The sequence below is a fragment of the Haliotis rubra genome, unplaced genomic scaffold (genome assembly GCF_003918875.1).
Source record: "Haliotis rubra isolate DU_JTF1 unplaced genomic scaffold, ASM391887v1 Scf103, whole genome shotgun sequence".
Classification (NCBI taxonomy): domain Eukaryota; kingdom Metazoa; phylum Mollusca; class Gastropoda; order Lepetellida; family Haliotidae; genus Haliotis; species Haliotis rubra.
The window spans coordinates 1,942,036-1,955,761 of NW_025764926.1; the positions used below are offsets into that span (position 1 = coordinate 1,942,036).

Genomic DNA, 13,726 nt, shown 5'->3' on the forward strand with positions numbered 1-13,726 from the left:
GCTTTGAACGGTATTCCAGTTATATCAGGGCGTGTCTGCTTAATGTTGGAGGAAAGCCCGAAGTAATGCAGGTCTAGTTCCTTTACCACTAGCGTCAACATTCACGAGCACTGGTAAATTCTGCCAGAGCGAAACGATTGCCCCAATCCTCCACCTCCATGTCCTTAGACATCAATTTCTTCCCCAATATTTCTGTAAACATCCTAATATTGAAAATAATGTTTATCTAATGAAATGTGATTATTCACCACTTCTGTTCCGTTCACAAGGTTCAGTTACATAGCTAATCCCTAATTAGCTAGGGTTAATCCATTCTATCAGATAGGGGAATATGGTGTGTTTTCTTTGTTAATTACCTACTCCACTGTCTCACAACTGGGAGTCTCACAATTGAGAGTTCTCACAAATGGGAGTAGACCCCGATCCCAAGTCCTTTCCCGGAGCCAGCCTGGTGGTAATGAACCGTATGTATGTTCATGAGCTCCCCTCTTTAATGTTTTTGTCAGCATTAAATGACACATAATTTCAATATCTACTTTCTGCTGTGGTGCTTGAATGCTGCGTGAGGCACACTGTACACAGTATAATAAGCTTTGTAATCAGATAGGGGGCGGTGGGGTAGCCTAGTGGTTAAAGCGTTCGCTCGTCAAACCGAAGGCCCGGGTTCGATTTCCTACCTGGGTACAGAGTGTCAAGCCCATTACTGATGTTCTCCGCCGTGATGTTGCTGGAATATTGCTAAGAGCGGCGTAAAACCATACTCACTCACTCCCTGTAGTCAGATCGTTGAAAGAACAACGCAGAGCAATTGGTAAGGCAAGTATAAAATATCAAATATTTATTTTCATTATACCAACTGTGATGGCCATATGGCTGTTGTAACAAATCTTATATAATGGCAACCACAATGTATACAGCTTCAGAAATCTTCTAATTTTAGACGACGAATTTCGCAAATAGTAATGATGCAAATACTAAACATTTCGTTGTTTTTCACTTTACATCAGTTGTCAAGCACATATTTGGCATAGGCCAGAAACCCTTCCAACGTCTCCTCCCCACACGGGAGGATCTGGTCAGCTGGGAGGAGGAAACCAAACTGGCCCTTGTCCCTCAGCTCGGGGGTGGCTGCGTACTTAATCCCCATACTGCCATACGCCCAGTCTACAGAGTTGCCGTTGGCGATGTCTGCAACAGACAGTGGATGTTGCAACACCAGCTATTTTTATCAGTCTTATCATGATGGATGTCTGTCTGTATACTGTGTGCATGATAAAACAGTGCACGAATACAGTTTGGATCTTGGCTAACCCTCTTACATGCTTACAAATATATTTTCAAGAATAAAAAGTAACACAATTGTTACAGACAACACACAATATATTCCACACTGATCCAAAAGATATTTAATTAAAGCAGTCCAAACCAATTCGACCATCACGATCAACAGTCGACCTGTTAAGTAATCTTTGGAAAGAAGTCATCCAACGCTTGGCGATTACGTACAGAACTGACATTCATGAACCATGAAAGCCTTTTCGTCCAGGGAAAACTATGATTGCGACTAGTGAGTGAGTAGGCCTATGGTCTTACGCTGCATTTTAGCATTATTTCAGCAATATCACGGCGGGTGACACCGGAAATGGGCTTCACATATTGAACCCACCTGGGGAATCGAACCCGGGTCTTCGGCGTGACGAGCAAACGCTTTACCCTCTAAGCTACCTCACCGTCCTTCAACCTTGGTAATTTGGTTGATTGCCTGTACTGGGATATGTCTGAGTAGGGCGTGATACAATATAAACAAATGTCTACTTACACAAGACATTGGAAATGGTTCCATGTTCATAGGTTGTTCCATGCACTGCTTTGAGGGCAGCCGTGGCAGCAGCTGAACAGGCATCCTGCAAGTAGCCGGGTCAAAGAACATACACTTTCCAATTTGCTGTTGTGTATTCACGTACTGGACATGCGATGTGTATGTATGTCGCCAGCTATAAGCGGTTTGTCTATGGTGCCATGCACGATATCCGCAGCTTGCTTGTGAAAAGCAAAAGGGCTTTACAATGCAGTTCTGGACAGTTGTGTAAATTCGTTTAGAGTTTCTAGGGATCGTGAAAATAACCATTACTAATGCCCTGTCCTATACAATACTGGCTCCATAATGGATCGTGACAATCGGCATTACTATCAATGGATCGTGAAAATCAGGAATACTATTCCCCTTCCCTATACAATACTGGCTCCATAATGGATCGTGAAAATCAGGAATACAATTCCCCTTCCCAATACAATACTGGCTCGACAAGGGATCGTAAGATTGTGAAAATCAGCATCAGTAGTACCCTTCCCTATACAATACTTTCTCCATAATAGATCTCGAAAATCAGCATTAACAGAACCCTTGATTATACAATATTGGCTCCACAAGGGCTCGTTAGATCGTGAAAATCAGCTTTACAACCTTCCCTATACAATAGTGGCCCCACAATGATAACTTTTCCTTTGCTGAGTGTAAAACAGATCTTGAATTTTAGCATTATCATATTCGACCTCCAGCGTGAATCAGTAACTTGAAACATATAACCAAGTGTATCCACGTGTACCTGGTCGGTGAAGTCGTTGGGGTGTCGGTGGTGTATCCCCATGGCGTCATCCAAACTTCAGAATAACTGTGGAAGTCGATGAATCCCTTGAACGTCACCCCGCTGTCCTTGATGTAATCGGTGACGCCTTTAATGACGGGTTCAGAGAACGCACTTGGCCCTCGGTACGTGTCGGAACATGGGTCCCCGCTGGACCCGCTAGATTCTGCAACGGAGTGGGTTGAACTTCAAATCACTAGTCGTACTGTAAAATTAACAATTGGAATCTCTGATTTATTGATCACTTGATTGTCTGGTTTGTTTTCAGGTCGCCATTGTTTGGCAGGAGAACTGCCGAGTTCCGTAAACAAACGTGGTGAACAAAGATATACCTACATATCTATCTCAGAAACGGACCGATTTCCGTTCTGTCAAAAGATTTGATTTTGCTCATTGTATACCACTATCCCACATAACAAACATAAAGAAAAACTTCATTCCTTGATTCATGGGGCTTTTGTAAACAATATTGGTGAACAAAGATATACCTACATATCTATCTTCAGAGGTTCAGGACAATTTGTTAAAAGTGAAAGCAAATGTCATTTGAAGTTTACCGAGAAAACAATATGTGAAATGCTGGACATTCTCATTGATAACATCTTTGTGAAATTTTGGGGTAAAACATTTCGCCAAGAAGTAGGCATCCCTACGGGCACCAATTGTGCTCTCTCTCTGCGGATCTGTTTCTTTATGTACATGAATCAGAATTCTGCTTAGGTTGGCAAAAGCAAAACAAGGTAATTTGACCAAGAAGTTTAACTCAAGCTTCCAATACATCAATGATTTAATACCGTTCAATAGCCATCAAATCGCCAATTGCCTTCCACTGATTTACCCACTTGAACTTGAAATTAAGGAGACAATAATGATAAAAATTATTTATTTACAATTTTTGGTAAAAAAGCCATTCCGTTGTTAAATTAAATGTTTTATGTATGAAACAACAGGATATTATTACATGAATAGATAAGGCCAGACCAATTGTATTTCTTGTTTTACGGCTCCGTTTAGTGAGATCGCCTCAACTGTTTCATATTTAGATCTATGCATAACTATCGAAGATTCAGAGTGACAAACAAACAAAACAAAACAAAACAAAACAAAACAAAACAACAACAACAACAACAACAACAACAAGAAAAAACTCCACTCGGCTGTATGACAAAAGGGATGATTTCTTTTCATGTCCAGCATTATTCCAACAGCTCCAGACTTTGATGTTGACATTTCACACCTTCTGAGGTACAATCGCGCATGCTCTTTTTATCAAGATTTCAAAGAGGGTAATACTACTCCTGTTCAGATGTTGTTCGATCAAGCTACACCATTCGAAGCCTCAGTAAAGCTTTCAAAACGTATTATGGCAGACATATCCAGATTTGATGCATCAGTGACAAAATGATGTCCGAAGCAATTCTCTATTTTGACTTGTACCATGATAAGTTCCTGATTTTTTCAGGTCAACAATTGACTAGGTATATTTATGAATGCTGCCACCGATGGTGCAGAGTACGCTGACTTTTCGCGAACACCTGGTGTCATTATTGGATAGTGATTCACAAATACATGCTCATGACTTGTACAACCAGCTCTTCTTTCAGCAGGAATTTCTGTTGGATGTGGAAAGGGCTTCGTCGCTTTTCTGATTGATGTGGAACATTGTTTTATATTTACTTACCTCCCCACTGAAATCCGTAGTTCCTGTTTGGGTCGACCCCCTTGCAAATGCCATGCTCTGTTCTCGTCTTCCTCCAGAGACGTTCCTGTAACATGTTACTATGTGTGAGTGTACGTTTCAATAACATTTTACAATATTGTAAAATGAAGTGCGCTCACCTCTTTCAATGCAATACTGAGGTGGAACTTGCTGTTAAAGTGGCCTCAACTCTGTGAATACAATGTTAAGGTGGAACATACTATTAAAATGGCCTCAACTCTGTGAATACAATGCTAAGGTTGATCTTACTATTAAAGTGCCCTTAATTGTGTTAATACAATACTGAGGTGGAACTTACTTTTAAAGTGGCCTCAATTCTGTAAATACCGTACTAAGGTGAGACTTACTATTAAAGTGGCCTCAACTCTGTGAATAAAATGCAAAGATGATCTTTCTATTAAAGTTCCCTCACCTCTGTCCACGTAAAGACGTAGCCGTCGGCGTTGAGGACGGGAACGACGTAGATATCAAATCCCTCCAGAATCTCCTTCACCTCTGACCGTGTGGGGTATTGTTCCAGTAACTGATGAATGATCGTTGAACCATGTACTTTACTAACTATTTATGACTCGATCATATCAATTCATTTACATATCGTTTACATATTTACATATGTATATGGATTCCTTATCAACGGCACTGATAAAAATGTGTAGGGCAGCTGTGAGATCATAACGTACATTGAATTATAGTTCCCACACCTATTCAGGTGTGACATATGCCCAATGCTGTTGATGTACTGTTTTCCCGTTATATACTGTACACACGTATTTAATGGTCACAAACAAGAAATTGTTATTCGATGGTGATGTACATTGTACAGGTACCACAGGCTTTACATGCATTACGTCAATGGGAATTTCATTACAGGTTATGACGTCTATGACGTCTCAAGGTACGTAATCGCACAATATACCCGTGAAGATCCGGGTTAGTAAGTGAGTGAGTGAGTTAAAATTAAAGTCACATCGGCTGTATTTCAACCATATCGTGACTATAAAAGGTGTAAATGTATACATGAAATACATATACTGATACGCCTTGATACATGTGAAACACTGTTAGAATGTCTAGGATGCGATGATTGGATCCCGTGTGACCTCCACCTACCTTCGCTGTGATGTACATTACAGTGGCGGGGGAGATCCACTCTCGGGCGTGTATACCGCCTTGGTACCACAGGCCCGGTTTCGTTGTACTGCTCGCTGATATCTGAGAAGGTAATTAAACATAGAGTTACTTAAAGGTCACATGCAACCCATAAATCAAACATAATTAAAACACAATTATCACTTATTCAGGACATATAATATACATTGCTGGTTACGAAAAAATATATAAACAAAATTATAAGCGTACAATCGCAAATCGAAAGTGCAAAATTGTGTACTTCGGTTTACTTCCCAAGAAACGAAACAGCCGGGATACCGAACCCAGTCAGAGCGGGTGAGTGTGCACTCAAGTGTAACGGCTGGTTCATTTGCAGATGCGGCTAATTGTGTGTATATATATAGAGAGATGTTGGGTTTTGTAAATACATGCTCATTTTTTGTGTATAACATTTTGCAATCAACAGACATCATAACATGTCATGTGTTCAAGTATCACACCTGCCTGTCTGTATATTTACATAATGTGACAGAGACCGAACTCGGGCCATAAATCAATGCATTTTGTTTATGGTGTATAGCCTGATTGGTGTTAAGTTCAAATTGCATGTGGTCAGTGATAGCAGCTGTGTATTGAATATTGTCATTAGCAGACAGGCAGGCAGACACACAGGTGTCAATAAAACAAGACATTGAGTTTTGTCTGTGACAACGACATATCTATATCACAGTTAGAAATTCTGTCAACGCTAAATAATGACATTGCTTTTAAGTATCGAACTGAGAAAGTGTCTCGGTAAGAAGAACGTGTGGTGAAATAGACAAATGAAATTATATAAACAGTTATTTTACTGTCATAATATATAAAAAGCTCGCGCCTGTGAGATATCAACAAAACATTAGAAAAATAGCTCACACCAAAGCCTTCACCGAGTATTCACCCGACAACCCGCTTCCAAGCTGCGCGAACCTATTTACTTGCGCACGTGCTATGAGCGCAGCCCAGCTGTTGAAACCCGTTTTCCCCAGAAAAGTCTGGGGAAAATTAGTGAAACGTTTGAACTCCGATTTCGCGCGGTTTTTTTCATCGCGTTATTTTTCAACTTTATAAGTTGAATTTGCATTTTTACGATTTGTTTCGGTATGTCCATACCGAAAGGTATCAGAATCTGCAAAGTTGTGTTTTACGTTGCATGTGACCTTTAACCCACTACAGAAAGTAGACACCTATTGCTGTGGGATAATTAATCAACCTTAAACACCCCCCCAAAAAATAAAAAAAATAAATAAAAATAAAATAATAATAATAAAATATAATATATATATATAAATAAAACAAAACAAACAAATAAATATAATAAAATATTAAAAATTAAACTGCAAAATAAAATAAAAAACACCACAAGACAAACCAACAGAAAAACAACAACAAAACCAACAACAAAACAAACACCTCGTAAATATTTTGAAAAGTGTTTTGATTGTGACTGACTCGTCACAATTATTTCTTCTATTGTATGTCAGTTTATGAATTTGTCCGAAGAGTATCACTGAATTTGATAAATATGATCCCAGTTACAAAAATATAATGTTACATTATTTTATTATTATTGCGACAGAGAATATTGTTTAATGATATCCAATATCGAATTCATTCTATGGATTATGATGAAGTTACCTTAAGACCCCGGACGTTCCTGCCTTCGTATGTCTGTGAAGCTGTAATAACGGTGACGATGTTGGGATATTCAGCAGCTATGTCGGTAATCCACTGGTTGATCTGGAGGCAGATGGATATAAATCTGTAGTTGACATGTAAACAAAATACATTAATATGTACAGACATTGCATGAGATTTAGCGGCAGTTGATTGGACAACAATGCACTTTGTTCTGTACCGTTTGAATAAATAGGAAGTAAATACTTCACGCTTACTAACGGAGTACTGTTTTCGAACTAGCCGGCATCGATGGCATGTCAATGTCCACAGTTCTTGGTGTGTTGACAATTGGGAAAGTAATTATAAGCCCATTTGGTGTGTTGACAATTGGGAAAACAAGCCCATTTAAATTGAAAAGGAGCCCCAGGGAGACCAGGGTGCCGTTCCACTAACCGATCTTAGCCCTATGCCAATCGTAAACCCCTAAAATCTCAATCTTAGCGTGACGTTACGATCGGTATACCGTTCCACTAACCAATCTTACCTAAGTCAATCGTAAAGTTAAGATTCAAAGTCTAAGTTGCTCATGACCAACTTAGGATAGCTAAAATCAATCGTAGATAAACCAAAATGGTGGCTTTCCTATTCTATGTGAAAAATAAGAGCGAGCATTTCACCGTGAGCGTCCCCTAAAGTCCCCCCATGAAATGAATTTGTATATTTCTGTGATGTAAACAAACACTGCACTGAAGCCTTACAAATGTCAGGCCAGTCTGACCACTGTCGTCATGGGAACACAACCGAGCGAGTCGGTGTAACACATTTGTACAACAATATTGCAACGTCATGGTTAAGAATAGGGACAGCCGTGAAGTGAACAATGTTCTGAGGCAAAAAGATACAAATATGTTTGATTTCACTGCGCATATTTGGTGGGGGATTCTAAAGGCAGGCCGCGTGTTATTCAAGACCACTGACAGATTCTACATACGTTATAGCCTCGTCACGCCTTGTTTATTCTGATTGACAAGGTTCAGGCACATATTAAAAGCTCTGACACAATTGACATTTTTAAAGTACAGACTTAAAACCTGTTCTCAGTATATTACTTATAATCTCGGCTGTAAATATTCTCGTGTAAATTATCTGTACACAGCGCATTGAACATGCCCAAGGATGTGGAATAGGCATTTATTATTATTATATTATGCTTGATACCCAGCGTTCTCACGCACTTGCACCTGAAACCAAGGTGCTCACTACCCTAATATTTTGCTCTAGGTTTTTTCTCCACGTTGACACTTGGTTGGAAAAATACCCATGAAGGACCGTGTTAGAATATTGAACTTCAATAACCCATGCCTGTCGTAAGAGGCCACTAACGGGATCGGGTGGTCAGCCTCGCTGACTTGGTTGACACATGTCATCGGTTCCCAACTGCGCAGATCGATGCGCATGCTGTTGATCACTGGATTGTCTGGTCCAGTCTCGATTATTTATAGCTAAGATACATAGCGTTCACTAACATGAACGCTCATGTTAGTGAACGCTATGCATCTTAGCTAGACTATTTACAGACCGCCGCCATATAGCTGGACTATTGCTGAGTGCGGCGTAAATCTAAACTCACTCACTCACTCAGTTGGTTCGTAAACTACTTTCTATCATTTGCTAGACTATGCAAAGGGAGATAACGCGTGCCTCGCATTCCTCTATCTCTCGCACGAAAGAGTCTCGATCTAAGCTTGGATCGGATCGTAAGATCGGGACCGGCTACGATCGGCCTAAGATCGGTTAGTGGAACGGGTGTAACTTTTAGCTAAGACGATTGTAAAATTGGCGTAACTTGCTAAGATTGATCTTAGATAAGATCGGTTAGTGGAACGGCACCCAGAGCTTCAGAACCTGATGAAATCTAGACTTGCTATATTTAGGGCTTTAGCGCTGCAGATAGGGCTTGGCAGTAGGGAAAATAATGTGGACTGTGAGACAGACTATCAGCAAATCATACTTTGTGTCAAGAAATCGTATGTGACTAAGTGAGTTATCATTCGTAATATTACGTCAATATGACGTTGGCCTCGGACGTAGAAAACTACAGTTACCTCGTCAAAGTCATGGTATCTACCATAATCAAAATCAATGGCGTTGGTGGATTTGTTGTTGGATTGTCGTTGTTTCTGCGCGGCGATCTCGACGTCTTTCACCATCACCTCGTAACGCAGGCCGTACATGTGCAACCACGACGTCATGACGATAAAGTCATCTGGAGTGACCCGGAAGTCAAATGGACTACCAACGCCATTGCTGCGGCGCCATACGTCAACCTGTTGACGCAGGATTGAGAAGTCCAGTCAGTTTGGTCCAGACATCGTCACATTTTTAATACCATATAAGAAAACATTCATTTTAAACTCGTGACTGGTTCCTTATTATGTATACGTCTATAAAGTTATGCATATATCTGTCTTTCGACTAAACCACACAATATGCATTTCTAGATGTGATGTCTAAGACATGGAAAAGAAAACATTGATTTGATTTTATTGTGAAAGAAATTTAGAGGATGATGATGGTTTCAGCAGTATCATTGTTGCGAATCATTGTCCGACCGTGCTCAGACATGTGGCATTTTGGTTGGTTGGTTGGTTGGTTGGTTGGTTGGTTGGTTGGAAGATCAAGACCCGTGAAGGTCCGGGTTAGAATATTTGTCTTCAGTAACCCGTGCTTATCGTAAGAGGCGACTAACGGGGTCTGGTGGTCAGGCTCGCTGACTTGGTTGACACATGTCATCATATCCCAATTGAGTAGATCGATGCTCATGCTGTTGATCACTGGATTGTCTGGTCCAGACTCGATTATTTACAGATCGCCGCCATATAGCTGGAATATTGCTGAGTGCGGAGTAAAACTAAACTCACTCACTGTGGATCAAGTCCAACCCGGATCTTCACGGGTCCTGACATTTTGCAGTGTGGATCTGTTGTATAAGCATGCGGTAAGAATAATTCGATGAGGACTCTTCTGACATTCTAATTGACTGCAGCGAAATAGCCTTTAAACTAGCAAAATATATCCGAGAGTGTGAGAATTGGTTTAGTCAAATGGCATACAAATACACAAAATGGTCTGAAGCATAATGCATCGAACAGTGTGATCACTAGTGTATATTCATTTACCAGGATTAACGATAAATATTAAACATATGTAAACATACATGAATGACTCATTAACGCTTTAATTACTTCTATATTTAATTGTATTAATTGTATTGGTGTGTATACATTATCTTTTTCTGCGAAAGCCTCCAACTTCTGCACGGTCTTATATTCAGTTGGTGTTTTGGGGACAACTCTCAACACCCGGTGTCTGAAAGGAAATATGGTGACTTAGACTACAATGCTTTAACAGAATAAACTGACGAACAGAAGCAAAAAGTCCACTGTTACTTTTGACTATTTAAAACAAAAACGTGAATATCTCGAAAATTGTTTTGATTGTGAAATACAAGTTACGGACATAGTTTACTTTTTGCTACTTGTAATTCACAATCAAAACACTTTTTAAATTATATACATTAATTTTAAGAAATAAAAATAACCCCCAAACCTTCTTTTCAATGTCAATTCAGATTCAAATCATATAACACATAATGGTTTCCAGGAAAAAGTTACCCATTCCGTCTCCGAGTACTTCCAGCAATGGGACGCACGCAAAAACTATTATTAAAATATTGATGTAAGCACCGATTGGAATAAATTTAACGAAATGGGATTGAATTTGTCATTTGGACTATTAGTTCATGAAATTATTGACGAATAGAATACACACTATTACACACGTTGGTGCAGTATGGTAGCTTGTTTAGCCAGCGCCGTATGACAACTCTCAGATGAAGCACAAACAATACACTGAAGAATCGCACACATCTCATAATCAATGTAGTGGAAACTAAATATATAAAGTCAATGCCAGAGATAAACCAGTCTCGAATATCTGCCACTGGTTCAACAGTAGTGAAAAGACATTCAGGTTTCCACTGACGCCGATCAAGAACAGTTAGGCTTGTTCTGCTATCAGCATGCTTCTTCCGTTAACCGTGAATATGGAGCAACCACAGAATGCCACAGCAATCCATGTGACCTTACATGCTGCCACATGTAGTATCTGCTTGATCAGTGTTGAAACATCTTATTGTATACTTTAGAAGTAGGTATGAAAAAGCAACACCACCAAATTCTGTACTTCGTGGCAACGAGTCTTGCAGGGTGTTCTGTGTTAACCACGGCCACCGGGTGTCTTCAGAATTTGACAGTGTGATTCGTAAACACGTACGCATAATGGACTCTTATAACGATAGAAAGTGGTTTTCCGTCTTTTTCTCATTTTTATGAACTAGTACCAATATAGATTCGCCCAGACGCCCGCTATCCCAACCACAACCTTCCGATCTGTAAACAAAGAGGACGAGGGCGAACAGTGTGATACTGGTGCAAGTGAGTCACAACCTATCCTGAAAGGAACTGGTCCACAAAAGGTGGTTATATATGGTAAATAATACAATAGAAAAGTATAGAAAATGAATCAGTAAGGTTTTGTGTCGTTTCTTTTGTGAGGCTTAATACACAAAGAGTGGAAAAAATGCTTATTCACTAATCAGCAGATCAGATACATCGCTACGAGGTCAGGGACAAAGACGATAAGTTGCCCGATCTTCTGAAATTTACCTTAATCTCGGACGAATTACCATAAACTCTTTTACTTCAAGACTTCGTTTACAGATGGAATCAAATGTTATATTATTTAATATCAAACCTCCTATGCTGTCTCGAAACATATATGAATATGATTTCACCAACAATAAAGTGTTTGTGTTTTTAGTTTTCGGTAATGTGTTTGTGAGATATATTGTTGTAGCGATGAATTGCTTTATTATCATAGAATATGAAAATATATATTCGAGTGAAAAAACAATACTTACACTGTAGTCACACAGCACATAATGCAGGAACTACTTTAATTCACACTATTGGTTTTAGACCAAGACCACGACGATCAGTGAGAAATTACATTAAAAATGGAATACCATAAATAGTTTTTTTGCATTGTGAAATCTATGTTTATATAGTCGAGTGAAGTGCAAAGGTGTGGCTGTCATGACACAGCAATGAGTAGAATTTGATGTATCCAGATGAGAAAAAAGCCCAATGCAACAATGACCAACATCAATACTGACTACGAAAATGACTAAACTTTGAACACTTTCGGGACTGGTCAACAGGGAGACTCACCCATCGTATCTGACCACTGCCTGGACACATGTCCAGCAAGCAAAAAGCAGCAACACTCCTGACCTCAACATGGTGTATGGCGGAATGGGGAGGTGGTTGGTCTGGCAATATCAAGCAGCTGTTTCTTCACAAGCCTTAAGAGATAGTAGCACTGTCTGTTATCACAAATGACATTGCTTTTCATGTAAAACACATGGTCACAAGCACACCATGTTGATAATTTATGATAAAGAATCTATACGTCCATGATTATTAGGAAGCCTTGGGTAAAACATATTGATGATATTAATCCAGTTTAGGGTACTTTTTATACTATATCAATTTGTTTATAAAGTTTTCAACTTCTAAGCACAATTTATAAGATTCGTGACTTTTACGAGTACCATGAAAAGTGTTCAAGGGTTTGATGGCGTTTCCGGATATAAAAATACTTTAAACTTACAAAAACATACGTATGATGTCATCTCAAGGCGTGAAAATGTTATATTAGGGAATAACCTAAACCTCAGATCAGTTAAACGGCCCTGTTAATGCGAACGTAATCGGGTTACAGGCTAAAATGCTTAAAGGAGAAACATGTCATGAAGATGGTAAAGCAAACATTCTCAACTGCAAAAGTTTATTTGACATTATGATGCAAACAAACACAAACAGAGTTAAACTTTTACTTCCGCGAATGAAAATGTTGATACACTGTGTAATGGATGTCCAGTTGCGAGTATGCCACGAATGTATATGTGACTTGCTCGCGATTTGACCAACATGGAATGTAAATGCAGATACATGTGTTGTACCTTGGTTCTGTTAGCTAAAATCTGTCTGACAAGCATAATAAGAGATAGCGGTCCTTGATTATGTCCGATGCTCGATATCAACGTGACCATTGGCAGTTTTAAGATAGTCGAACATGGTTGTTTAGTCTGTAATATTTATAATTTCCAATAACATATAACGTGACGTCATAAAATATTTGTAAACATTGTGCAGGTCAGCTGCATGTAATTAACCATATGCCGATTGGCCACTGTGGCTTCACATCTTGGATGAGGTACAGGATACTGCAGGCTGACCTTAGGTGTACGGCAACACGATACAGGGCTGCCTGACTGTCAGCACATATATGGAATTCTGGTTGTAAGAGGGACTTGACAGGGGCAGGGAACTGACGATCGCCTTCCCAGATGCTGCCTGGCCGTTGCTGCATCATCATGTAATTGCATATTAGACTCCCAATAAAGTGCTGTGGACCCACTGACGGACTCCTGTATTTGAAAAGACAATAACAACCCAGCTGTACTAGC

General features: G+C 39.6%; 1 protein-coding gene across 1 annotated transcript; it reads right to left on the reverse strand.

Moving 5' to 3' along the window:
• Positions 1 to 986: 986 nt before the first annotated feature.
• LOC124272425 (carboxypeptidase B-like) lies at positions 987 to 12,566 on the reverse strand. The gene is made up of 10 exons (XM_046707595.1): positions 12,426 to 12,566; positions 10,419 to 10,503; positions 9,240 to 9,461; positions 7,153 to 7,254; positions 5,476 to 5,577; positions 4,778 to 4,888; positions 4,327 to 4,411; positions 2,607 to 2,811; positions 1,820 to 1,904; positions 987 to 1,188 (listed from the first exon to the last, which is right to left on the reverse strand). The coding sequence occupies exons 1-10, from the start codon at positions 12,494 to 12,496 to the stop codon at positions 1,165 to 1,167; spliced, it is 1,092 nt and encodes a 363-aa protein (XP_046563551.1). The 5' UTR covers positions 12,497 to 12,566; the 3' UTR covers positions 987 to 1,164.
• Between the last annotated feature and the right edge of the window lie 1,160 nt (positions 12,567 to 13,726).